The sequence below is a fragment of the Rhopalosiphum maidis genome, chromosome 2 (assembly GCF_003676215.2).
Source record: "Rhopalosiphum maidis isolate BTI-1 chromosome 2, ASM367621v3, whole genome shotgun sequence".
Lineage (NCBI taxonomy): Eukaryota > Metazoa > Arthropoda > Insecta > Hemiptera > Aphididae > Rhopalosiphum > Rhopalosiphum maidis.
In genome coordinates this window covers 54,523,806-54,548,405 of record NC_040878.1, presented here as the reverse complement: position 1 = coordinate 54,548,405, position 24,600 = coordinate 54,523,806, and the positions used below count along the sequence as shown (strand labels likewise).

The 24,600-nt window shown below is 32.6% G+C and overlaps 1 protein-coding gene across 11 annotated transcripts in view; it reads left to right on the top strand.

Moving 5' to 3' along the window:
- LOC113553468 (protein unc-13 homolog A) overlaps nt 1-24,600 on the top strand; it is a 160,609-nt gene that overhangs the window by 114,168 nt on the left and 21,841 nt on the right. For 4 of the 11 annotated variants that reach the window (XM_026956808.1, XM_026956807.1, XM_026956806.1 and 1 more), the window contains exons 1-2: nt 1,082-2,356; nt 3,055-6,120. The exons of 6 other annotated variants lie outside the window; for them this stretch is intronic. In XM_026956808.1, coding sequence (XP_026812609.1) covers nt 3,160-6,120 — 2,961 coding nt within the window. In that variant the 5' untranslated portion in view covers nt 1,082-2,356; nt 3,055-3,159. Of the gene's footprint in view, nt 1-1,081; nt 2,357-3,054; nt 6,121-24,600 lie in introns of those variants that run through there. One more of the 11 variants, XM_026956805.1, reaches the window with a different exon arrangement.

The following is a 24,600-nucleotide window of genomic DNA, read 5'->3' as shown; positions in this document are numbered from 1 at the left end:
GATGCTGTTTGCACGACGATTCTTCTCATCTAAATGGATTCCTTTAAATTAACTGTATCGCGGCGGAGAGAGGGTTAACGCGATTATATTACAACCGGCAAAAGAAAGAGATCCGTCGTCGCGCGGAGTTATTTCACTGCTATAGAAATTAATCGACAACAAAACACACCATCGTCGTTAAACCAACGTTGTTATTATTATTATCATTTAAAATAAAAAATAAATTTAATGCGATAAAAATAAAAAAAATTGCAAAAATGAAACCATATTTTATATAAGTCAAAAAAAGGCGTATGTATGAATACATATTAAGTACAAATACATAAAAAGGGGACAAGATAAATAAAAAAATACGTGACTACTCTAAAAAAAAAGTTAACGGCTGAAATCCGATGCCGGCATATTTGTTCGTTCTTAAAAGAGATAGATTGATAGAGAGAGAGAGAGAGAGAGAGAGAGAAAGAGAGATGATTTCCAACGGACAGACCCGTTTAACGCGTGACAGTAATTCGACGACGGAAAATCGAGCTCGTCCGACCGGCTCCCCGGCATAGAATTCAAAACAAACTCGTGTGAAGGTGACGTAATGTGTGTTCGATATATTAGCTATGGGTGTTGGCAGGTGCAGCGTATACGTCTATTTCTATTTTTTATCTCGAAAAATTCGTCGACTGAAGAGGACTCCGACGGCGACTCGGCCGGTCTTGAACCGTCGGCGTGCCGGTCGACAAACACGCGGAAGGTCTTTGGACAAATCAATAGCGGCGGCGAGGGGTGCGCAGGGCGAGTCCCCGCAGACGCAACGGCGAGCTACCCCCCGCCGCAGACACAAGCCGGTGTGCGCGGCGGCGGTAGGCGTCCGGGGCGTGTGAGGGCGGCCAGTCGGGGGTCGAGGGGTCCGGGGGTAGGTACGTTCGAGCCGCGCGCGCCCGCCGCCGATCACCGTGCCGCCCCGCCGCAAACGCCGCCGCCGCCGGGGCGCGCTTTGCTCGCGCGAAACCGGGAAAAACTGCCACCGCTCCCGATTATATTGCGCCGACCACGCCGTGCGCGCCACCAGTGCCGGATCGCCAGCGGACGTGTGTATGTGCGCGCTCGCTCGCCCGCTTGCCGCCGCCGACGACGACGACGACGACGACGCTGCCGCCCGAGACGCGAACACCTTTGCCGAGTCGCGATACTATATGATATTGGTTACGCGCGCGACCGCCAACCACCTGCCCGTTTTATATACGCGTAGTAAATCATTATAATTACACAAATACACACACACACACACACACACACACACACACAAACACACACACACACACACACACACAAACACATATACATACATCTGTCGTAACACATGCATACACGTGTATTCAATTTACGTATTTATATTGTAGCTGCGGTACACAGAGACCGTAGTCTCGTTATTAAATTTCCGCCGGTTTTTTTTTTTTAATTTATTTATTTGTTTTTTCTATGTGCATCTTGTTAGAAAAAAAAATTGTTTAATTTTAATTGTTATCGTAGCAGTTGAACACCACAGTGTGTTGTAATACGTCATTTATATCGTAGATCATCGTTAACACGATGTTCCGCGCGTGATGAACAAAACAAACAGAAATTAGCCGTTGCGTGCACCAGACAACATATTAAACGCGCGCGCGTCATAGTTACTACAATAATATTATCGTCATATGACGGTGCAGTAATTACTGCTGCACAATCGTTATGTAATGGTTCGGGGGGGACGACGACGACGACGACGTTCGCAACATACACCAACCGCCGACGCTGGTAAATCAAAAAAGTTAATTAAACTTTTGGACTCTCAACGACGACGTCGACGGCGACGACGAAGACAATGCAGGTCTCCTCGTGAACGGTGACACGCCGCCGTTAAAGGAGTATATCTGCTGCATTCGAGTAGTGGATATCGGTGCATTGTTGCTAGATACGAAGTTTGAATTCCACGGCGGAGGAATACGTTTCAAAAAAATATAAACAATATTATATTACAAACCACCAACGCCCCAACAAAATTGATTTTACTGTCAATGCTAACTATTGTAAAAACAAATACACCTTTCTTGTTGCACAACATCGATTTTCGTCATGCATAATAGTGGTAAAGAACGCAAAACGCATGCTGAATTTCTGCTCCCCGTATTGTGTTTCGGTACTCTTTTTGTTTTCACCCTATCGGAAAAAGCCTGACGTTTGTACAATACGACTACGTGCGTTTTTTACGTATTCGGTTCTTAAGCGATATCATCAGTCTCTCGTTCGGTACTTAAATACGTTTTGCTGAACCGTTGATAGTCGATGAAATCAGATGCCAAAACGATGAAACTTCGAGTCAAAGGTAAGTCATTTCCAAAATATTGTATTCTTCGGACGTTCTTTATACGCTGTGATTCAAAATTATCATTTTTGGTCTAAACGTTTTTTTGTTGCATAAGCTAATAATATTTATAAATTTTTTTTTATTTCGATCCTGATTATATTACGTTTTATTTACCGGTAAAAAATATAAATTCTCTTTATTAGAGTTAAATCGACCATCTTACTGGATTTGCCATTAGCCAATATATCCGATGTTTATGGCTGTGTAAAATACGATGGTATAAAGAGAAGAAAGAGAGGTAGAATAAAAAAAACCAAGTTTGGTGAATCGAGATAGCTTATGACAGTAATTTATCATTATCGTCGCCCGAAATGCCGCCGTGCTCGATTATTTATAAAACCAAGTCATTTTTTAGTGAATGGGAAGTGCGTAGAGTTTTGAATGTTCTCAATTTACGCTTAAACATTTATTCTATAGAGACTTTTCTAAAAGATTAACTTTTAGAAACCTACTTTTTTGATATAACTGGCGTTGGTAATATAAACCACATGAAAAAAAGTTACGTCTCTTAAATAAATATAAAAATCACATGTTCTACATCAATAACATGGCCATATTTATCTATAGTGAAATTATTTTTACACGTGTAAAGAACGTTCTAGATTTATCGTGTACCCGATATTTTTATTAATTTGTTTTCGTTTTCATTATTTCAGCAATAAAAATAGTTATCAAAATATTTATGGTATTGGAAAACCAACAATCAGGCTACTATTCACGACTGACCGATAGTATGTGCCGACTTTAGCTACATAATCAATATGGAACCGGAACAAAATCGGAACGGAGGTGGTAGACCAACCACTACCACTATCGCTATCACCACTGCATCCACTACAACCACAAATGCTACTGCTACAGTCTACGGCGACCAACAGGCTGTAGAGGCTGCGCTAAACGAGTTCATCGACAAAATGACACCTCGCGTTAACGTGTTGGAGAACGAAGTGATGTACGCGTGGCGAGCGTTGGACTTATTGTCAGACGAGTATGTGAAAATGTGGGAGCGTATCGAAAAACTTGAAACTATTATTCAGAATCAACAGTCTGTTATTGGGCAAATGGTCGAGATATGTGCAGAACCGATATCAACTTCGACTACATACATGGGACCACCCGAAATTGGTGACCGCCCCGCACTAAGTATGATATGGGAGGAATCGGAAGGTAGCAGCAGTAACGGTACTAAAAAACCGTCGGAACAGAGAGACGTGGATTATAGAGTGTACGAAGATCAGTTATTAAATGAAGACCAGGAAAAAATGGATTCCGTCGAGTCTGCCAAAGAGATTTTCGAAAATATAGAACAAATGGAGAGAAACATGCGACAACTGTACGCCGAAGCCCAATTAGATAGTTGGAACGACGAGACAGAAAGAGCGGCAGCTGCTCTCGATTTTTATCCAATTAACAAGCCACTCACATCATCAGTGGGAAATTTACAACATCGTATGTATCCTTACACGTCTCCGTCCATTCGATCGCTACCCACGATCCCGAAATGCGAAGAACCCGGGTACAGATCACCGACATTATTTATGGATACAACGTCACAATCGACTTACATGAACGACTCATATCAACCACAATCGCCACCCGGTAGTCCACCACCTCCAGCACCTGAGGATCCTGTATTTCCCAGATCGCTGTCATCCGCACTGTCACTAAGTTTGCGACAATTTCACAGTTCCACCAAAGAACTTGATTCGCTTCATCAGTTTCATAATTCTACTAAAGACCTGAATATGCACCAATATCATAATTCCTCCAAAGACTTGGAAACATTACACCAACAACGATCTGGTGCTATAGTCACCGCCAATAAGTCCGATTCTGGTCTGTCGTCGATGAGTGGTGGAATGTTGTCTAGTTATGAAAAATCACCGTGTTCACCAAGAAAGCGAGTGTTTGATCAATCTTACCAGATTTCAGTGGCTGGTCCATCCGGATTAACGGTAGTAACATGTGTGACCACTGCATTTGACACCGATTATCCTTATTACGATAGATCAACTGGGGTATATTCGACAGCAGGTCAAGGATATAAGTACCAGACTACTAACGCACAACAAACGTCTATTTCCAACGTACCGGACCTGTTGGACGTAATGTCATACAAAGATTACAAAAAACCTACGGATAGACCATATCCTGGTATAACAGATGCATTAACTTATTATCCGAACACCATTAACGATACATATTATGGTAGAGAAAACAACAGGCTAGACAATAATCAACCTCGGTATAGATATGTAACAACGCCTAACTTTCAGATTCGTTGTGAAGATGACGGTTCAAGACGGGAAGAAAAAACGAAAAAATCTAAACGTAACATAATCAAATCAGCTATGAGCTCGGTCAGTAATTCAGTGAGCAATTGGTTTCCCGACGTGCACTTGCCACAACGGCATCGATCTCATTCATTACCTGGTGGCTTAGAAAGGGAACCCGACGCGGTTTCCGTTCACAGTGAAACTGCGACCACATCAAAACCACGTAGTTGGAACACACAAAGGCACGGTAGTCGTAAGAAAAAAAAATCTATTGTATCCACCATGTCTGGGCTGCTACATAAAACCACTAAACCTACCCCTTTTCAGAGCTCCTATTCAATAGCCGATCCAGAATTTGCGGAAAATGAATGGACTCAGTTAAAAGCTGGAGATAGGCCAACACCTCCAGAACCACCACCCTTGCAACCACCTGAGCCAGCCAATATTACCACAGAACAGCAGGAAGAAGAGGTGCAAGAACAAATTAATGAAATTCAGTTACCAGCTGAAATGTTCAATGGCCCGACTAAAGAATTTGCCGTGTCTAGAAAGTTGAGTAAATATAGAGAACACTGTAAGCTTTCGAATGGAGTGACAGAAGGTGAATCATCAGTAACTTCATTAGAAAAACGTAACAAATCATTAGAAGAACAGTCCGTTAAACATCACGAAGAATTTATACAGCCAACAAATAATATAAGAAATTTCAAAATGTCATCTAGACAAGCAAGTTTAGAGGTACCGTGGGCTGGAAAAGGATCCGCAGACACTGAAGATGATAGCAGAAGCAATCATTCGTGGAGAAGTACGTCTAGAATTTCATCGAGGCGGCAAAGTACTGAAGAAAGCATTGATAGTGACGACGAATGGTACTGTTATGAATTAAAACAATTAGAAGAACTAGAGAAAAAAACTCATTTTGAACGAGTATTTGGGCCACCTATGTTACCACCACCTAGTGCTCGAAGTGAATCATCCATAATTGTATCTAAAGTCGATTTTAAAGAAAAAATGTCTAAAGCTATTGAAGATATAAGAAAACAGTCAGTAGACGAATCGTTCAATGAAGACGCTTTCGAGCAAGAACAATCCTTAGATACAGTCATTGAAGAAGAATTACCACAAGATGATGGGCCTATAAGGTTTAAGTTAATGAAAGTACCGGATACTCCAGGTGGCATTAAAAGGGATCTTCCAGGTCAAGACCTAGACCTAGGGCCGGAACAGGAACTTGAACCGGAAACGGAAACGGCCGACGAACAAATGGTTGTTGAAGAGGATGAAAGCCCCGGTACACCATCATTGCCCAGGTTTAAATTTGATAAAAACGATTTAGTAGATAAAGAAGAAACTGGTAGTAAATGGAAAATCGTGAAAGCTCTCAAGGAAAAAAAACCCGAAGAGATAAACCAGGATATTGGACCTCCACCTACTCCGATTATCGAGGTAAATTTAAAAAATGTTTATTTATTTATTGTGTACTCTTATTTAAAATTTAAAACGATTTTCAAATTGACTTCACTAGTTTTATATTTGCAAACAATGTAATATAATCACAGTAATACATAAATAATGATAATATTGTGATATTTTCGGCATGTACTTATTTTATTTTGATGAATATTAAAATAAAATCATTATACTGTAGATATAATATAGTTCATACTTTATTTAAAAGGACATTGAATCTTGTCGTATATATTGTAAATTGCTAAATTATAAAAGTGAAATATTTAGTACATATAATAATGTTGGTAGTAGATAGGTAGTATATGTTCCAAAATTAAAAAAACAAAAAGCATAAAATAGCAATATTTATAACATATAAATAATATATATATATATATTTATAACAAAAACAAAGTTAACATATTTTTAATTTATATTCGGCGTCAATTAATTTACATACGTGCAGGCATTGACGATAATATTAAATTATAATAAGCCTTTTTCAATTTAAAAAAAAAGTGACTTTTAGACCAAAAAGCCAGACAAAATGAAAGAATTTAGTTTGATAATTTTGAATATCTATTTTTTCAGATGTGTTATCGATCAATAAAAATATGATATTTCTTTTATTTGTATTATTCATATTACACTTTCATATTTGGAATTTTAAAAATCACCTCTACAATAACCTAGTAAAATTGTTAATAAATTAATATCTGTTATAAAAATACTTCTTTTTCATCGACTGCAGCCCTCTTAAGCAAAAAATTAAATAAAGCTTAAACATTTTATTCTAATTTAATATAAATGTTTATTATTACAAAGAAACTAATAAAATTGCTTGATAACTGTTGATTTTTTTATCTTTAAAAAATGTATCATTTTTCACTTATAACTATACTTAATCTATAAAATCACAATTTTTTTTTCTCACAGATTTATTGAAATAGTAAAGAGATATTTTATTATTATTTATTAAAATAGTACATTTGTGTTAAAATATTTGTTCAGATTTTCAGTTTATTTTATAAATGCCATCATAATATAATATTATTAGAATTAATGTCTCTAAACCAATAAAGTATAACATAAATAACTTATTATTATTATAAACTTTATTTAAAGCATAATTTATAACTAAGTTTTAATTTATTTAAATTTGATACATTATCTTTATAAAATTAATTTTTAAAAAATGAAAAAACTACTTACTATCAAACTTATCTTAAAGAATTAATGTATAGATAATATATTAAACTCAGTGAACCGACATTTCCTATACATCATTTATTACTACTACAACACTATAATCTATAATATCAAGGATGCCTTATCTATTTGCCGTAAATAACTTTTTTTCCAATTATTATTATTTTAAAATATTTTATGAATACAATTAATCGAAGATACTTATCTAATTTATGTAAATATTTAAAATTTGAATTATTATATAATTTTCATTTTATTATCTAACAAAATATAATCAGTTTAAAAGATAATTCAGTTGATGAGTTACTTGATATTAACGATAACACATTAATTTAAATTATTAAAAATGGATTATATCAGTTATTTCACCATTTTCACCTAAATAATTAACACTGATTTAACTAAAGTCCGATAAATATAATATAGTTCTTATTCATTTAAAAAAATGAATATTAAATAGAGAAAATAATAACTCTTCGATCTCGTATGCGACAAATGTCGTATGACATGTTCCTATACTAAATGATTACAACCCACCCACAGAATCATATTGCCGAGTTTTTATGGCCGCTTACATTAACCCCGGTGCCGTGACACCTTTAACCAAGGTTATTATAATTATTGTTATTATAGATATAATCGACCATTAAATTAATATTATCGTTATAGATACCGAAATGGATCAGGGAAAGGTCGACATCGGTCGGGCACCGTGCCCCTGTCGTCGAATTAGCGCGGCACGTTACCAACACGTGCGGGACGTGCCTCGATCAATCGAATTTCGGACGTCGGCGCGCAATAAATATTTACCCTGATGCAATTATAATTTGGACAATGTATATAAATCGAAACAAGAAACCGGGTCACGTATATACGAAAGCATTATATTATTAGTATGATTACTATGTATACGCGTAGCGCCGGTGTCTGAGCGAGACGCAAAGGTGCGGTGCAGTGTAAAACGCATTCACTCCGGATCACGGTAAAACCATTAATATTAATTGATTTTGGTAGAATATCTAGAAGGCTGATGATGCATTTTTAATCCGCAACCGAATTTCGTGCGCATTTATTTTTATTGTACATTTTTTTCGATCGTTATTATTTATATTTTTACTCTCTTGCGCGTGTGCATTTGTGTACAAGATATACAACACAAACAAATTAATATTCAAAACGTAATTTAATTTTTGGCCGGCCACATAATCATATTCAACATATTGTCTTTCGAAATTAGTTCATGCGCGTTTGTTGAAAACGTTTCGAGCACCTTTTAACGATTTCCCGTGGCAAAATAAACACGTACGCGGTAACTCAATATAATATCATATATTATCATATAATATACAAATATATAAGCAGCGTCTAGGTATACGGGATTAAACGGGTTACGTAGCTCAATCAGATTAACAATTACGGTCGCAAGTAGGATAGGTAAAAAATTGTCAACGGGTGTGTCAAAATAATATATATTTAAACAACAATGCTCTGTATAACATATACATTGTACAGTCATTGTTGGCTTCACGCCACCATGATCAAAATACCATGTAACACGGCGCCGTATGTATGCAAAACTAATTTCACCCGTGTCGAAATCAACGTACCTTTGTTTGTGTGTGTGTGGTTTTTTTTATTATTATTAATTATTTTACACGCCGTCCTCCGCCGAGTGTACGAGATTGTTGTGCGTAACATATTACGATATTGCTATAAGTCTATTTCTAAAACGCCTGTTGTTTCGTTTGACTAATTAAACGGTTAGTCGATTGAAAAACGGCAATCGTAAATGTAATAATATTATGCACGCCTTGTCTATGATAATTTAATTTAATATCTAAAATAATTTCTAGTTGAAATATTTCGATTGAAAACTCCACTAGTGATATTTAAGTATAAATACAAAACGTATGATTACAAAAGGAGTTATTGAAATGTACAAATTTCGAGCTGTAGATGTGGAGAGGCGATAGTATTAGTTTTATAATAAATTAGGTGCGTGTGCTTTTTAGGTCAGTAGACATTTTTAGAAGTTTTGCTTAATATTATATTAGAAATTAAATACAGATTATACTTTTTACGTGACAATAATTACAAAAACCATCAAATCAAAAAAAACTGGTAATCGCCCGTTCCCCCTCCCCAAATACATACCATTAATATCGTGTATAAAACGAATTACGATTAAATCATTTTTTGAAATCAAAGAATCATCATTTTTTTAACCCTTCTAACAGCTGTCCATAAAACCGTGCGCTGCATTTTTTTCATTTTTAAATGTTAACAATATATGAAAAAAATAATACTGTATAGTTCAGGTTTAACTTATAACCCATTAATACATATTTAAAAATTTTAAATTATAATATTTATTTTTGATAATAAATATTAAATTTGCATTGATTAATTTATAATGCTTTATTAGCTATATCAATTTCTAAATAGCTACGTTAACTGCCCAATTTGAAAGGTACGATTTTATTAAAGCTATAATGAGGAAATGTGATATACAGGAATTGGGTGGCTCGTTGGAGTGGTATCATTAAATTTGAAAGGAATGATATATATCATTGTATTCGGAATACCATTCTCATTGGAGCTCTAAACGGGTACTTGATTACATTTCTTCACAGTTCTTTTCACAATTCTTCGCAATTTTTTGAAATTAACCCATCTAAAGTGCAATCAGTGTTCAATCTGTTCTTCGTTTTTTACTGTCCAAAAAATATTTAACAAAATAAAAAATACCCATATCATTGAAACACCAATATAAGCATTTTCAACTTTTTAGATAAATAAATTTTAATTTAAAATTATATATATATATTATTATAAAATTCATAAAAGAACTAAATACAAAACAAACTTATTCTATAGTTGTATTTATATTTATGGTAAATTATTTAACATATATAAATATCCTTAAAACAGAAAAAAATTCTTAAAACCAATACATCGAATACTTTAGGTTGTTTTATTTTATCATTATTATCATTATTATTATTTAAGTTAACTTGACATAAAAACATTGGTTGTTTGATTATTCTTCATTAATTTCTGAAAAATATTGAAAAGTTCCAAAAATGATGAGTTTACAGTTAAAATAATTGCTAATACATTCCAAAGATAATTAGTAACCTCACATTCATCATTAATCATTTTTTATTCAAATATAATGATTTTAATATTTATTTACGTAAAATTAAACTTTAATAATTACATTTATTATTTTTAAATATCTTTAAAATTAGATACTTTATTAATTTGTGTTTTAAAGTTGTGTTTAAATTCACTTAATTTTGATCAATAAATATTAATTAATAAATAAAATAACTAAAGTGTTTTCCATAATTTATCTTCAACCAATTACTGTCATAAGACTTTGTTTTACGTTTAGTATATTTATGGTGTTTAAATTTCATAAGATTATTTTAGTTTTATAAAAACTTTAATCAATAATTATTTTCTTAAAAAAGAATCTGTAAATTGATATACATACTTGTTATAGATTTAGAGATTTATTTTCTATACAGCAAATTGAATTTGTACATGTCCAAAAGCGTAAAAACTATCAACACGAAAACGTGCGAATAAAGTCATCGTCATATATTATATAGTTTCACCATTAAGATTGACTACCATGTCCAGATGCTCTTAAATCAATGTCTATAGACAGAATGATTGATGTGCAGATAATCTTGCGATTAAGTTGACAATGGTTTTCTTTATTGTATCTTCGTAAGTCGAGTATAATAGGATAATATTTATAATAACAATAATAATGATAGTGAGGATGTCATATTATAGGAACATACATACATGACGGATGTTTTGAGACATAACTCGGTTTATACGACGGGAATTATTATTAAAAACATTAAAACCCAAGAACTTCATTATTCTTATTTCTATGCGTGCGTTATGCTCGTATATAGTGACAGTTGTTAGCTTATAATTCGTATTAGTAATATAAAAAAACTAACAGCTTTTTAAGCACAAAGCTAAAACTTTCCTAAATAACTGTTTTTGTTATTTCGAAAGTCTCTTAAACACTGGACTATGCTTTATTAAAGTTTCCCGTTATTCTCTACCATTTTGTAAATTTTTAAACAAAAGCTATTTGTATATAACAATAACCGCCCTATCGGCTATCATAGTATGTGAAGCGATATTCAATTCAATTCAAACAGCACTAGATTTCATAATCTAAAATGTTTTTCTTATTCTTTCGTTTGTTTTTGTCATATTTTCTTCTAGTTATGTTTTCTTAAATGAAAATTATAATGGCTTTTCAGTCGTGTCAATTTAAAGGTAAAAAAAAAACTTTCTTTAAAATAATAGAAAAACGGTAACTCATTCCAGTCAAATGCTTTTAACTATAATAGATAATATCCAACTGACTGGAAATATTTCTTTTAAACTAATCATACATGAATAATAACTCACATGGCAAATTATTTTATGAAATATAAATTTCATTTTATTCCCATTATTTATAATGATTATCGATAATATACGCAAGAACAAGTACTTTTTAAATATATATATATATTTATTTATTTTTTACCTTCATAGTGTTATTTTGTATAATATTTCACAATTACACAATTATTAACGAATTTAGCAAATTAAGATAATTATTTTTAGCCTTTAGGAATAAATTTCACAAATCACCAGCTGATGTCATGAGTAATTTATACGCAGCCATTCGGATAGTGTATCTTAAAGGATTTTTCGTATTTTTTTTCTTTTAATCGCGAATGATTGATATAAAAGACGTGTCCGTAACGTTTAAAAACACGATATAATAAATTTCAATTGTTCTTACAGTGATCATTTATAATTGTCTCAGGCGATTAATTTGTAGGCTGCCAGAATACGCGCAGGCGTGAGTATTTATATACATAAGGTATACTTATACATATATAATATCGATGCGATAAAATAATAATTAAATTACAATAATAATAATTCAGAAAGCCACCAAGGATTCAACGGTGCAGTAGAAAGGGACGAAAATAAGGGTGGTGTAGGGGGTGAGAGACTGTATAGTGTATATATTATACTATTGTATTTAAACGTTAAGTTAATGTAATGGAAACGTGCGGGCGAGAAATTAATAAATCCATATTGTTGCCGCCACCACACTGTCTAACCGTAAATCACCTATAAAGAAACTACTCATGATAAGTATACATACACACACACATAAATATATTTAACTTTCTTCGACATGCATTGTGACATTTAAATATATAGACATAAACGTAGCTGTAGGTATAAATAATTCTGGCTGGTCTTTATGTTACATATTTAATTTGAATTTTATAACTATATTTTATAATTATGGTCTACGCACTAATATTTATTGTAAATGAATAAAACTATTGCGTCTATTGTAACTATTTGTAATTATTTTACAGACACATCTCAGGTATCTATTGACAGGGTATGACTATTGTTTCTAACGATTCTGTGAATCAAACCAAAACAAAAGAAATATTAAAAATCAAATTATAATAATATATTTACATACGTTATGTATGTGTATTTTTTATACATATACAAATCGTGGCGTACGCTGCGGTTTTTAAAATATATCAAACTCACGTAAGCAATAGTGAATGCAAGAGGCGATCATCACCAATATGTATATCTTGTGCTCGCGTACCTATATGAATGAGCTAAAGTATTTTAGAAATATAAAAATCAAAGTAATATTTTCTTTTAATTAATTTCATTGATATTATTCCAAGCACGGTAGGTAGCACACAGTTTGAAAACATTGGCATCCTCGTATTTTTTAGTACAAAATTGTTTGGCTGTGTTCTTGGCAGATTAAGGTATTGAGTACAAACTTTTAAGCAAAAACTTCAATAAAAAGTTTCGCTGCAAGTATTTTATGATTTTCAAACATTATTTTAAGATTAGTTCGCCGATATAATATAATGCATTTTCAATTTTTTTTCCGTCGTGGTCGTATTTTTCTTTTCATTCCAATATACAATTTATCTATCGCTTTGGTACGCCGTCGACTTGTAACTCGATTGTGATTTTCTGCGACATATTTTCTATTTGGCTGTCACTTATCGATAATACTCACTTGTGCTATAAAGTACCTATACGTATTACAAAAATATACCTCCTGGTTTATAAATCACTATTTTTGTTCACTATATTTAATTCATAAAATCAACGCGTCTTATATAGGTATTTATACTATGTACCGTAAACAAACCATCGTAGGTCGAAAGAAAATGTTGACGTGTCGACAAATGTTAGTTATCTGATTCTAAAACAACGAAACTCTTTGAAGGGAAAATAATATTATTCTGCTTTTTAAAAATATCGATAGGATATAATACGCATATTATAATAATAATAAATTGATGGCGTTCGACACACCGCCATGAGAGTATAATAACGTACATCGGTTCACTCGTCCAAATAATATATTATTTATCGTGTAAAAACACTATTATAATATTTTACACGCCTGTGTTTTTTGCATACACATAAAACCACAGAGGAAACGGGAGAGGTGGCGTTATGGGTTCAGCGGTCTGGCAGAGAATTGACGTCGCGTTTACCACTATCCATAAAATACATATCGTCCACTTTGAGGGTAAAATGAATAGTAAATAATTTTTAATTGATATGGTTTTAAGTTCATAAAAAATGTTATCTTTTAAATAATTTCCAATCTTTTCCCAAGAAAATAAATATCACCACGTCAAAAAAAAAAAAAATCCTATTTACAGTACTATCATTGGTTTTCAATGCGAATTATGATGTTATAAGTTTTCTTTTTGAATACGATAGTTGTAAAACCCAAGACCCCACTTAGAATAAATATCTGGGTAGCAAGAAGTTCTATCCTTAAACCCTCGCTCCCAAAGTACAGCCTAGGTTGTAGCTATTCTACATATTTTTTTTAACGATACTAATATCTATTATTATATTTTATGTATATTAGCCGGCGTGTTGTATAGGCAATTTTGATACATATTTGTGTAGAACGCTTTTTTTATATTTTGTCGATTTCGTCTACCGACGAAAACCCAAATAAATTATTTCAATCATTGTATGAACGATTATTGTTATTTTTGTTTATGTTTTTGAAATCGATATGATATGAATAATTCGCACCGTCAAAAACACACTATCAGAACCATGCCGCAAGTATCACGGTTGCGTGATATTCACAAATCGTGTGTATTTGTTTGGTTTTCACCAACTATACGTTCGGTTCACGACGAATCGTTATTAATAATAAAAAATAAATAAATAAATATACCCACCACAATATTAATATACGCTCAGGAAAAATATGTATGTAAAAAAAATATATTATCCGATAACGCGTCGAAACTCGCTATTATTATACATATACTATATATTATGTATAAACACGGGAAACGGCAAATACGTGTTTGACGTCAAATTCGCCGAGTCGATAGAACGCGCGATTGTCAAAAAAAAAAAAAAAAAAAAAAGAAATGAAAAAATAAGAAAAAAGCAATTTGTCGTCAAAAACTAACCGCCGAGCAGTACAGTCTGGTGGCATGTTATTACACTCGTTCTCCTCTCCGTTTCCGTCTCTCTCAATCTCTGTCCCATAGTCTCATGTGTTACACGTACGTTGTACCTATATGAAATATTATGTGTGACGCACACGGCGCGTTGTACGGTTTAAGCAAGTGCAGTATACGGCGCAGCAGAAATTAGGTGACACATGTTCGTGTATAGCGGCCCAGGCCAAAAAGTTTTTGCGCCGACCGGGATGAACGCCGCGCGGCGATTATTCGTCGTCGCCAACGGCGGTGGTCCCTGCGAAGTCGGCACGACACGCACGCCCGCCTAAGGCACCTATTGTACACCCGATGTCGGTGCGCATATGTATATGCACATTATTGTTCATCGATCGCGTGGTCTTAGCGGCGTTTGTAAAATGATAAAAAAAAAAAAAAATCGCTCTTTCCAATGCAGTCCGCTGCAGATGCTATGCACGCTTTATCTACATTATTAAAAATATGATGAGTGCGTGTGTGTGTGTGTATTTAGAAACATTCAATTATTGTACACACGTTTGAAGACGGTACATATACCTGTGGTTATACGCGTGCGTGTGGATTTTTATGCGTGTATTTTTGTCCGTGCGCGCGCGTGTGTGTGTGTGTGTTTGTATTTTTGCGTGTGCGTACACCTCGCCGCGGAGACGTTTACGATCGATAACAATAAGGGTTAATGCTGCGGCAGAGCTGGCAGAAGGAAGACGTGTCTGCGTCGGCCCTTATATATTATATAATAATTGTTCTCTCTCGCGCGTATTTTTTTCGTATATATAACATACACGCCAAAACATATATTTTAATATGTGCCTGAACGTTACATATTATAACTACTCGTGTTATGAATTATAAACGATACGCATTAAATTTTATAAACGTATTTTTTATTTATGAGCGAAACCATTATATTACAGACCCAGCTACGACGGTGCTCTGTACCCACCAGGTACACGTACACGAAAATCAGAATCCCCGTACCTCCTTTTCCATTTTTCGGACTGTATAATATACTCGTAGTGCTCCGAGACCAAAAAACAGCGTTCTACGACGAACCGACGTTTGTTCATAACCTAAAATCAAATTAGATAACCGAATACCAAACGTTATATAGTGTACACGACACAATAATAAAGTCGGTTTTCTACTGCACCGTTCCGTGTCGTGTCGTGTCGTGTCATGTTGTGTACTGTATATTTAATATGTAGGTAAAAAAAATTCCGGTAACATATTACGTACGAGTTGAATAATTACATTAAACTCAACCCTACGCGACATGATATAGTGGAAACCACGCTTAATACTTGAAAATAAAAGTGTAGTACAATATAAATTGAATAAAATTCAAATTACACTACTCTTAAATAGATTTACTCTATCCTATTATTTTCTATTATCATTATATCAAAATATTAACTAACTAACTTAGATCCGGGTATATAATCTAAGGAAATTAACAATGGTATTGTAGGCGTTTTAATCTATTAGTATTAGTGATAAGGAAAATTATAAGGCGACTAATTAGTATGATGATTTCGCTTTCCTGTGTAATTTAATTCAATTTAACTCTAAGAACGACGAATGGTGTTGCGTACAACCAAAACAATGGTCGGTATAGTAATGAAAGTATAATAGCTAAATACCATTTTGTCTTGTTTGAAGTTCCTACGAGACAAATATTATAAAATTAGACTTTCTACATTTTTTTTTTATCTCACTAAACCAATTTAACCGTGAAACACGAGAACGTAAATTAACGGTTCAAGTATACAAATAATCCATAGACATATAAAACGCGTTTTTGTTTATTTTTCATCAATCGCAGTTTATTCTGTTTATGTACCCAACGCGATGAATCAAAAAAAAAATATATATTTTATTACACGTGCACAATTTATTGTCAACGCACTTTTTGAACCCGCAGTCGAGTGCGTCGTTATAACAACATAATTTAAAGAAAAGAAAAAAATCGCTGATGTCTCGAAGAGAGCCACTCACGTCGATAGTTGCAGTCGCTGACCGTGCACTAAAAGAGCGTCTATTCCTTGTACATGCATGTGTATAAAACCAGTGTACAACATTTGTTAAACTATATAAATTATATTGTTAGCCGAGAGAAAGGTAAGCCGGTTGAGAGTGCGACTGAAAGTATAATGTATCAAATACTATACTTATAATATATATATATATATATATGTGTGTGTATATATCAAAACAATATTGTCGTATCGTCTGTCCTTCGAGTGCCGCGAAGGGAAGAAAAACGGTCTCATATCTATATATAATATATATTATATTATATACTTACGCTCGCCAATTCCGATAAGTACTTCATGTATTCCTACAATATTATAGTGTTATTATGAATAGTGATATTACGAGATATAACTTACTACTTTTATATCGCTGTATATACCTGACCCAACCTATATATAATATGTGCCGCAATGCAAGATTTTGTTCGTATGTATAACATTTTTGTTGTACTGTACTTAATTACGTGTGTTTCTTTTTGAATTTACTCGGTTTAATTATTACTAAGAAGATACCTTAATAAATAGTGAATATTAAATTATATGAAGAATAAAACTGTAACTTTTGTATCATAATTATTACATAATTAGGTACCGACATACTTATGCGAAATATCACCCTACCATCAGAATTTAGGTCATATCAACGAATATATTATTAATATTTAAGACATAGTGTTCAACAATTTGCTGCGGTTATGAAATTATTACACTTGGTTTTTTGTCCTCGACTGTTCCCAAAGTCGGCGAGCGAGCGATAACGACGGAACACAAAAATAATATTATTATTATTATACCTCGGTAAATTGTTATTAACGGCCGTACGCCGCCGATTCTCGAGCATCAGCGCGTACCAACACGTTTCGGTGGAAAGTTTTCGGCAAAAGGCGCCGGTCGAAAGTTTTTGCCGGTTAACGTCCGATCAACGTACAATAATAATAATATTAACAACAACATATAGACTTATACGGATATACATATACCCATTACCTACCCGAATCAGGTGTACGTGCGCGGTAGCGTTTACGCGTTCGTTGAGTATTTGTTTCGGTCGTTTTTCTTTCTATTTTCGTTCCGATAACGTCACAATAATAATGGAACTTATCATATGTGTATGTACATGCACACAGTTACCGAATAATACGATGTTTATTTATTACGAGTGTATATAGGCTCGTCTATCTCGAAAATTTATGGGCCGCGCGTTATCGTCAGCCCGTTATTCCGAACTCATACGTTGCCCGAATCCTGGCGATTTCAGTGCTCGATTCATGATGTATATAGTGCTGCGATATTATGTGTTTTGACTTTCAAATAACGTTAACTTCCGTGCGCCCATTCAAGTGCAAAGCATGCTTGTACCACGTGCGCGCATCACATTATGTTGTGCCCGCGAATTTTCTCGTGAATAAAAATAAAAATTCTTAACGATGCGCGAACCGAGTCCGCCGTATAAATAATATAACATTATACCTATACGTATAACATGTGTTCGGCGATGTTGTGCGATAACGACGAGTTGAGAAGTCCAATAAAAAACCGTCGGACACTCAGTCTGCCCTTTATAATACGCGTATTATAACCGCATTTCCGCGCACTTATATTAAATAGTTCGACTATATGCCGCCGGCAAGGTTTATATACTGACGGCAATATAGCCGCGTATACCTATACCTCTCCCCTCCCCCCCACGAGCCTGTAGAGCATTTTTATTATGCCGTTATTGAAAAAAACGCCGTATCGTTGTTGTTTCCTCGTATACCGCCGATATTGTAAGTCATCTTGCTGCGTAGGCTGCACGGACGACATATTATACGGTTGCATTATAATATAACGCTCATACTCGTAGTATTTGGACTTGTATAATTTTCGTTTTGATTTTTCGTCCATTCGAACTTACTATACATTGATAAATCATATTATCCGCCGGGAAGTCACCGCCACGGCACGCAAGCGTCACAGTAACTTTGTTTTATTTTTCCTAGTCGATGGTCCTACGAAGTACGTAATTAATACAGACATCGAATAATATATTTTTGTATTAGTTATTGGTAGGCGCACATAACATGTTTGTCGTGTCGGGATAATTAATTAAATTTGTCCCTTTGTCTTAAAATGGGCGGGCGAACTATACCCGTCCAACAAATCCTACATTTATATATGTTATTGTATAACAGTGTACAGTGACAATTCTTTACGTTCGTAAACTGTGTCATTCCTTTGCGGCGCGTCGCAGTAGGGAGTCAGATTAGAGGGCGAGTCCGGTAGCGCGAAGTTAATGGTCAACGCTAGTTTATCTGTAACACAAACACACATAACTACTATAATAACCATTATATATCGGTATTTAATATTTATTGTTTCCGTTAAATGTTATACATTCTCCACATGAACCAATAAAGCAACTCATAATAAATACCAAATTAATGAACTTATAACATTCTATTTATTATCATAATTATGATAAATTTTCACTGTTTTGATATCAGATTACGTCTTTGGAATTTTAAATAAATTATAAGTATACGACCGACCGACCATAATACAGTATTGTAAGAGCGGCAAAATCCATACGTAAAAATAGGATATATGTATTACAGTATTTCTGTGGGAACTATTCTCAAGAACTACCAAATAATTCAATATTCCAAATATTTTCAAAGAAATGTGATTTTTTTTTTAAAAAAAAAAAAAGAAAGATAGACAAAAAAGCCACATTCTCGGCGAAAAATTGAAATGAAATGGCCAAATATTTTATTATGGTGCATCAAGTCGCTATGACAACACACGCACACACACGAAACACTTAAACACACACACTAAATATACTGCTATTAATGTTATATATATATATGAATGTGTGAGTTTGAGTGGGTTATTCAGTAATAACTATTAAAAACAAATACTAGTTTTATGTGTGACGTCTTTATTTTTCGTAAATATATTGGTCTGCGATAGTGATACTTGGTGACTATCCAAGTAAACGAAAAAATTGTATAGTTTGGCACAAAACCGACCATAAAAGTATATAAACAATATAAGTTTTTCTTTTCTCATTTGGTACATTTCAGTATCGTATTAAAAGCTGTAATGATAATGATAGCACTCTTATTCCGATAATGTAAACACGTCAGTTCTATTTACAAACTCTGTTTTATTCAAACACGTCATTGACAAAAAGCTTACTCTCGATGTGTTTCACATAGAAATTCTCACACATTCTGTTACTTCTTCTCGACAAATTCTTTGAAATATTGATGATAAAAGTTTTTTAAAAAAATCTCTATTCTTTTATGCTTAGCATCTATAGTATAAGTTCTATACAGTGGGAAGGAAACACTCGTTTGTGAGTAATCTCTATTTGACAAAACCGATAGAATGTTTAAAAATTAATCGTATAAACCACGATAATATTACGATAAAATTTAAAAGAAAAGGAAAAAAATATTCACAATAAATTATAAAAATATAATTCATAGACCGTGTATAATTTGTTGTTTCTGCACTTATTCATATTTAGTAAATTTATTTATTTTTATGAACGTAATAATAATACTTCAGAGCGCTTTTGGCTATGTAGTTAGAATTATGGGTGTATGTGTACCTATACTTATATTATATATATACAATATGCATTATACGTATATATTACACTGGTGTACCATAATGTAAAAAAAATATATTCTACTTATAACAAATTTTCTAGCCGAGAATGTACACTATATACCGCAACCATTTATTAAATAACTTGCTGAATAAACAATAATTTAAAAAACTAATGTTATACATGTTTATATTATTATATATACAACGGTCTTGTTCGTTGTTCTGCGTGTTAATTATTAAAGGACGATAAAACAAAAACTAAGGGAGTCATCTTAATTCTAATTAATGACATCGGAAAAAGACCTTTTGTATGTCTTTCCCGGTTAATGGAAACATTTCGTTCAAACTAACATTTGAAAAAAAAAACTATATACGTACACTATGACAAAGTATACTTAATACGAATAATGGGGTTTAAATTTTAAAACTTATTTCATATAGGCACTTAATTCATTTTGGATTACTAAAATACATAAATACGAAAAAAAAATGGGAAAAAACAATTTCAAGTAAACAAAAGGTAGTTTGAGTGGTTCCCGTTCATATTTTTTATCAAAAAAAGTTTTGAATCATATACCAATAAATATTCTTGTCCTCTATTTAGGAATTAATGAAGTTTTCGAGGGCCATCAAAATGTAATGTACATGTTAGCCAAAGAAATTAAAAATAACATCGAAAAACAAAATTAAAACAAATGAAAACCTCATTTAATTTATCATAAAAAATATGACAATTAAAAATTTAACAAATGCATTTTTTATTTGTTGACTAGTATATTTTTATAATTTTAACAACTTAATTTTAATTCGAAATATTCTAATTTCATTAAACGTAATAATAAAATCTCCCGAACAACTAAATAATATAATATTCAAAATACATTATTATTATAATTATTCATAATATTATGAATATTCGCAGAACACTCGAACAGCATCAAACCATTTGCATTCACATTACTATTCGGTAGTAAAGGAAATATTATATTTCTACGATATTTAACGCTATAATTCCGTGATAAATACTATTTTCAATGTTATCAATGTTATTATTGGTACAAAGTATTCCACATATTGTCGCTAAGGCATTAACAAGAATATATTATAAATAATAATATTTTATGTTGATATATTAAAAAATAATTTAAATGAGTATTAAAGGTATAACAAAATAGTATTGAAACTGTTTATTGAAATAATGTTTTTACTTTATAGTAGTTTTTATTACAATTTATATTGTCATAGCATGTTACGAGCTTATGTTGATACCCAAAATTAAACATCTTAAAAGAAATGTTAAAATATAAGTTATCTGTTTCTTAAGAACATCGTGAATTAACATGTACATTATGTAAGATAAACCTTACGATAATTTACAATTTTTTAGAATATTCGCCTTGTTCAACTAAAAACCATATACGATAAGTTAATGTTGTCTCGAAAAACAAACTATAACTCAATAATATTGATTGTCATTAGTCACGTAACTAATAATAATATTTTTTACCTGTCAAACTGTCTTTGACAAAATATGCAAAGGATAAAATAATCGATGAGGGAACGACAACGACGATAAAAATAAAAATTAAAGCACTATTGTTTTAGATTATGAGCGAAGCGTTTTATGGGTTTACAATTATGTAGTTTTTTTTTTTTTTATTTGTGTACCTATATTATTATATTTCGATTATAATAAGATATCTTAAACTTTCATGTATCTCTTCAATCGATTTCTGGGAGCCGAAATGAAACTCGTTAATGAAATATTTGTTTCTATCCCGATAGTTTTCGATAAAATTACAAGCCACCGAAAACCGGCGAACTTTACTTTAAACCGTATTAAATCAAATCTATTGCTTGATCATTATAACGCTCTCGGTTGTTTAATTGTTTTTGTAGAAAATTAAAATCGTACAATAGAGGTTTCAAATTTAAACTGATTATTTATGTAATCGTTGTATTATAATATAAAACTCTGAAGAATTGAATAATTTTGACTGATTTCAAATACTAATTTCACATTAAATACGTAGCATCGTTAACAAAAAAACAAACAACATATTTTTCAATATTTTAAATTATACATAATAATTATATATCGTACGACTATAGAACATATTTGGCATATGTAATATGTATACATTATTATACGATCTAATATAATATATTTTTTTAAATTGAGCATACATAATTTGTATTTATTATAATTAACATTAATTATTCGATGATACAGCTCGATTATAACAAAATACTGTCGCTGCAGCGTTATTGTTTGGAATTTACATCGATCATACACCTCTTCTTGGTTAAAATTAATAACGTTATAATGATATAATAATCGCATTATTCTGTTTAATTTTTATGTAGTATTATGATACGCCCGTTTTTACTACGCAGACTATCAACATAAATTAAACGAAATTTGTCGGTTATTGGGATTATTGTTTATCATCCGTGTGTCACCAACACGACTTTTTATAAATATTTTAATGAAAATATTTGATTTCGTTTTCAAACCATAACCGTATCATTTCTATATTTAAGGCCAGGCATACATAAATTAGATTTATTATTTTTATTTTTTGGTTTCGAGTAAAAAGTTTTTAACGGGGCAGGTAAACTCACTGTGCCATGCATTATCAGGCCGTGACCTTTTCGCCCGTTTTCTGCAGCTCATAATATATTCATGCCATAGAGGTATTTTTTAAATAAAAAATAACTAAATTGTTGAATATGATTTGCAAGTAATTACGATTAATTATACGAATACTCGTATTTATATTTTATACACACAAATGTAATACTTAAACAAAAACATTGTGTACATTTAAGAAAATATTATTTTTGTCGTGCTTTCTCATGGGCGAAAATTATCTACACCGTAATTAATAAATTATTATAACTACTATTGTGTTCTTATAGTATGTCATTATTATGCGTCTGTTTCAATTAGGAACATATTATTTTGAATTTTGGGAATCAAAATGTAATGATTTGATGGAGGGTGGTTATTATTATTATAATCCTTATTATAACTTAACGTGTTTATATTATTATTACCTACAACAATGTCTTTGTTTTCCTAACAACTATCGAGACTATCTCTAAAACATGATGGATTTAACTGACGATGAAACAACAAACAATTGTAATACAATTTGTTTTATCACTAACCATTAGAGAATTTTGAGTTTTATTACAGTTTAACAACCAATTATTCGTAAATTGAAACATAGTACGATATATATTTTCTTATAACATCAATACAATAAAAAGAGTACATAAACAAATAAATAATAATGACCAATAAATAAAGTATAAACCGACAAAAGTCAATTCATCTAGAGTACATTTTCCCATACGAATAAAAACTTTTAGTTTAAATCGAGGTTAAGAATTTCTAGCTTTATATTAACAAAATAAATAGATATATTATAGTGTATACATATACATGTTAGATTGGCATTTTCAATTAAACATAGGGTCTTTTTTTTCCTTTTCGTTAGTGACCTTTCTCGATAAAAGTCTGAAAACACCGTATTTTTAGTTCTGTAGATAAATAATGGATTTAATAGGACTGAGAAACAACGAACCCATCAGCGTCCGTGAATAAAAGATTAATAATGGAATATTAAGACGAGTCGAAAAAAAATAAAATGAAAATATCACGCCGGCGACGAGAGCAGACTCTCTGTAGGTTTATATAGTTAAGTAAAAAGATCGTCTATATTATTATGTACGATAAACAGAGCCGTCTTAGATAATAAAACAAGCAGCGGGAAAACGTCCCATAGAGATTTGCCATCACCAGCTCAATCCGTTAAAAAACTAGGGGTGGGATAAATGCCTGTATCTGCTTTTGGGTGTGTATGCGTTCCCCTTAACGACGCCATGGTTTTTAAACCTCTGGATCCTTTAGTGCTGTTGTTGTTGTTTTTTCGTATTTTTTTTTATTCTTTTCTGTTTTTTTTTTTCTCGACTCACTATTATATACTGGATCAGAATTTCAAACAGAACACGATTTTGTCCAACACTCGACATTCGCGACGAAAAAATTCCAC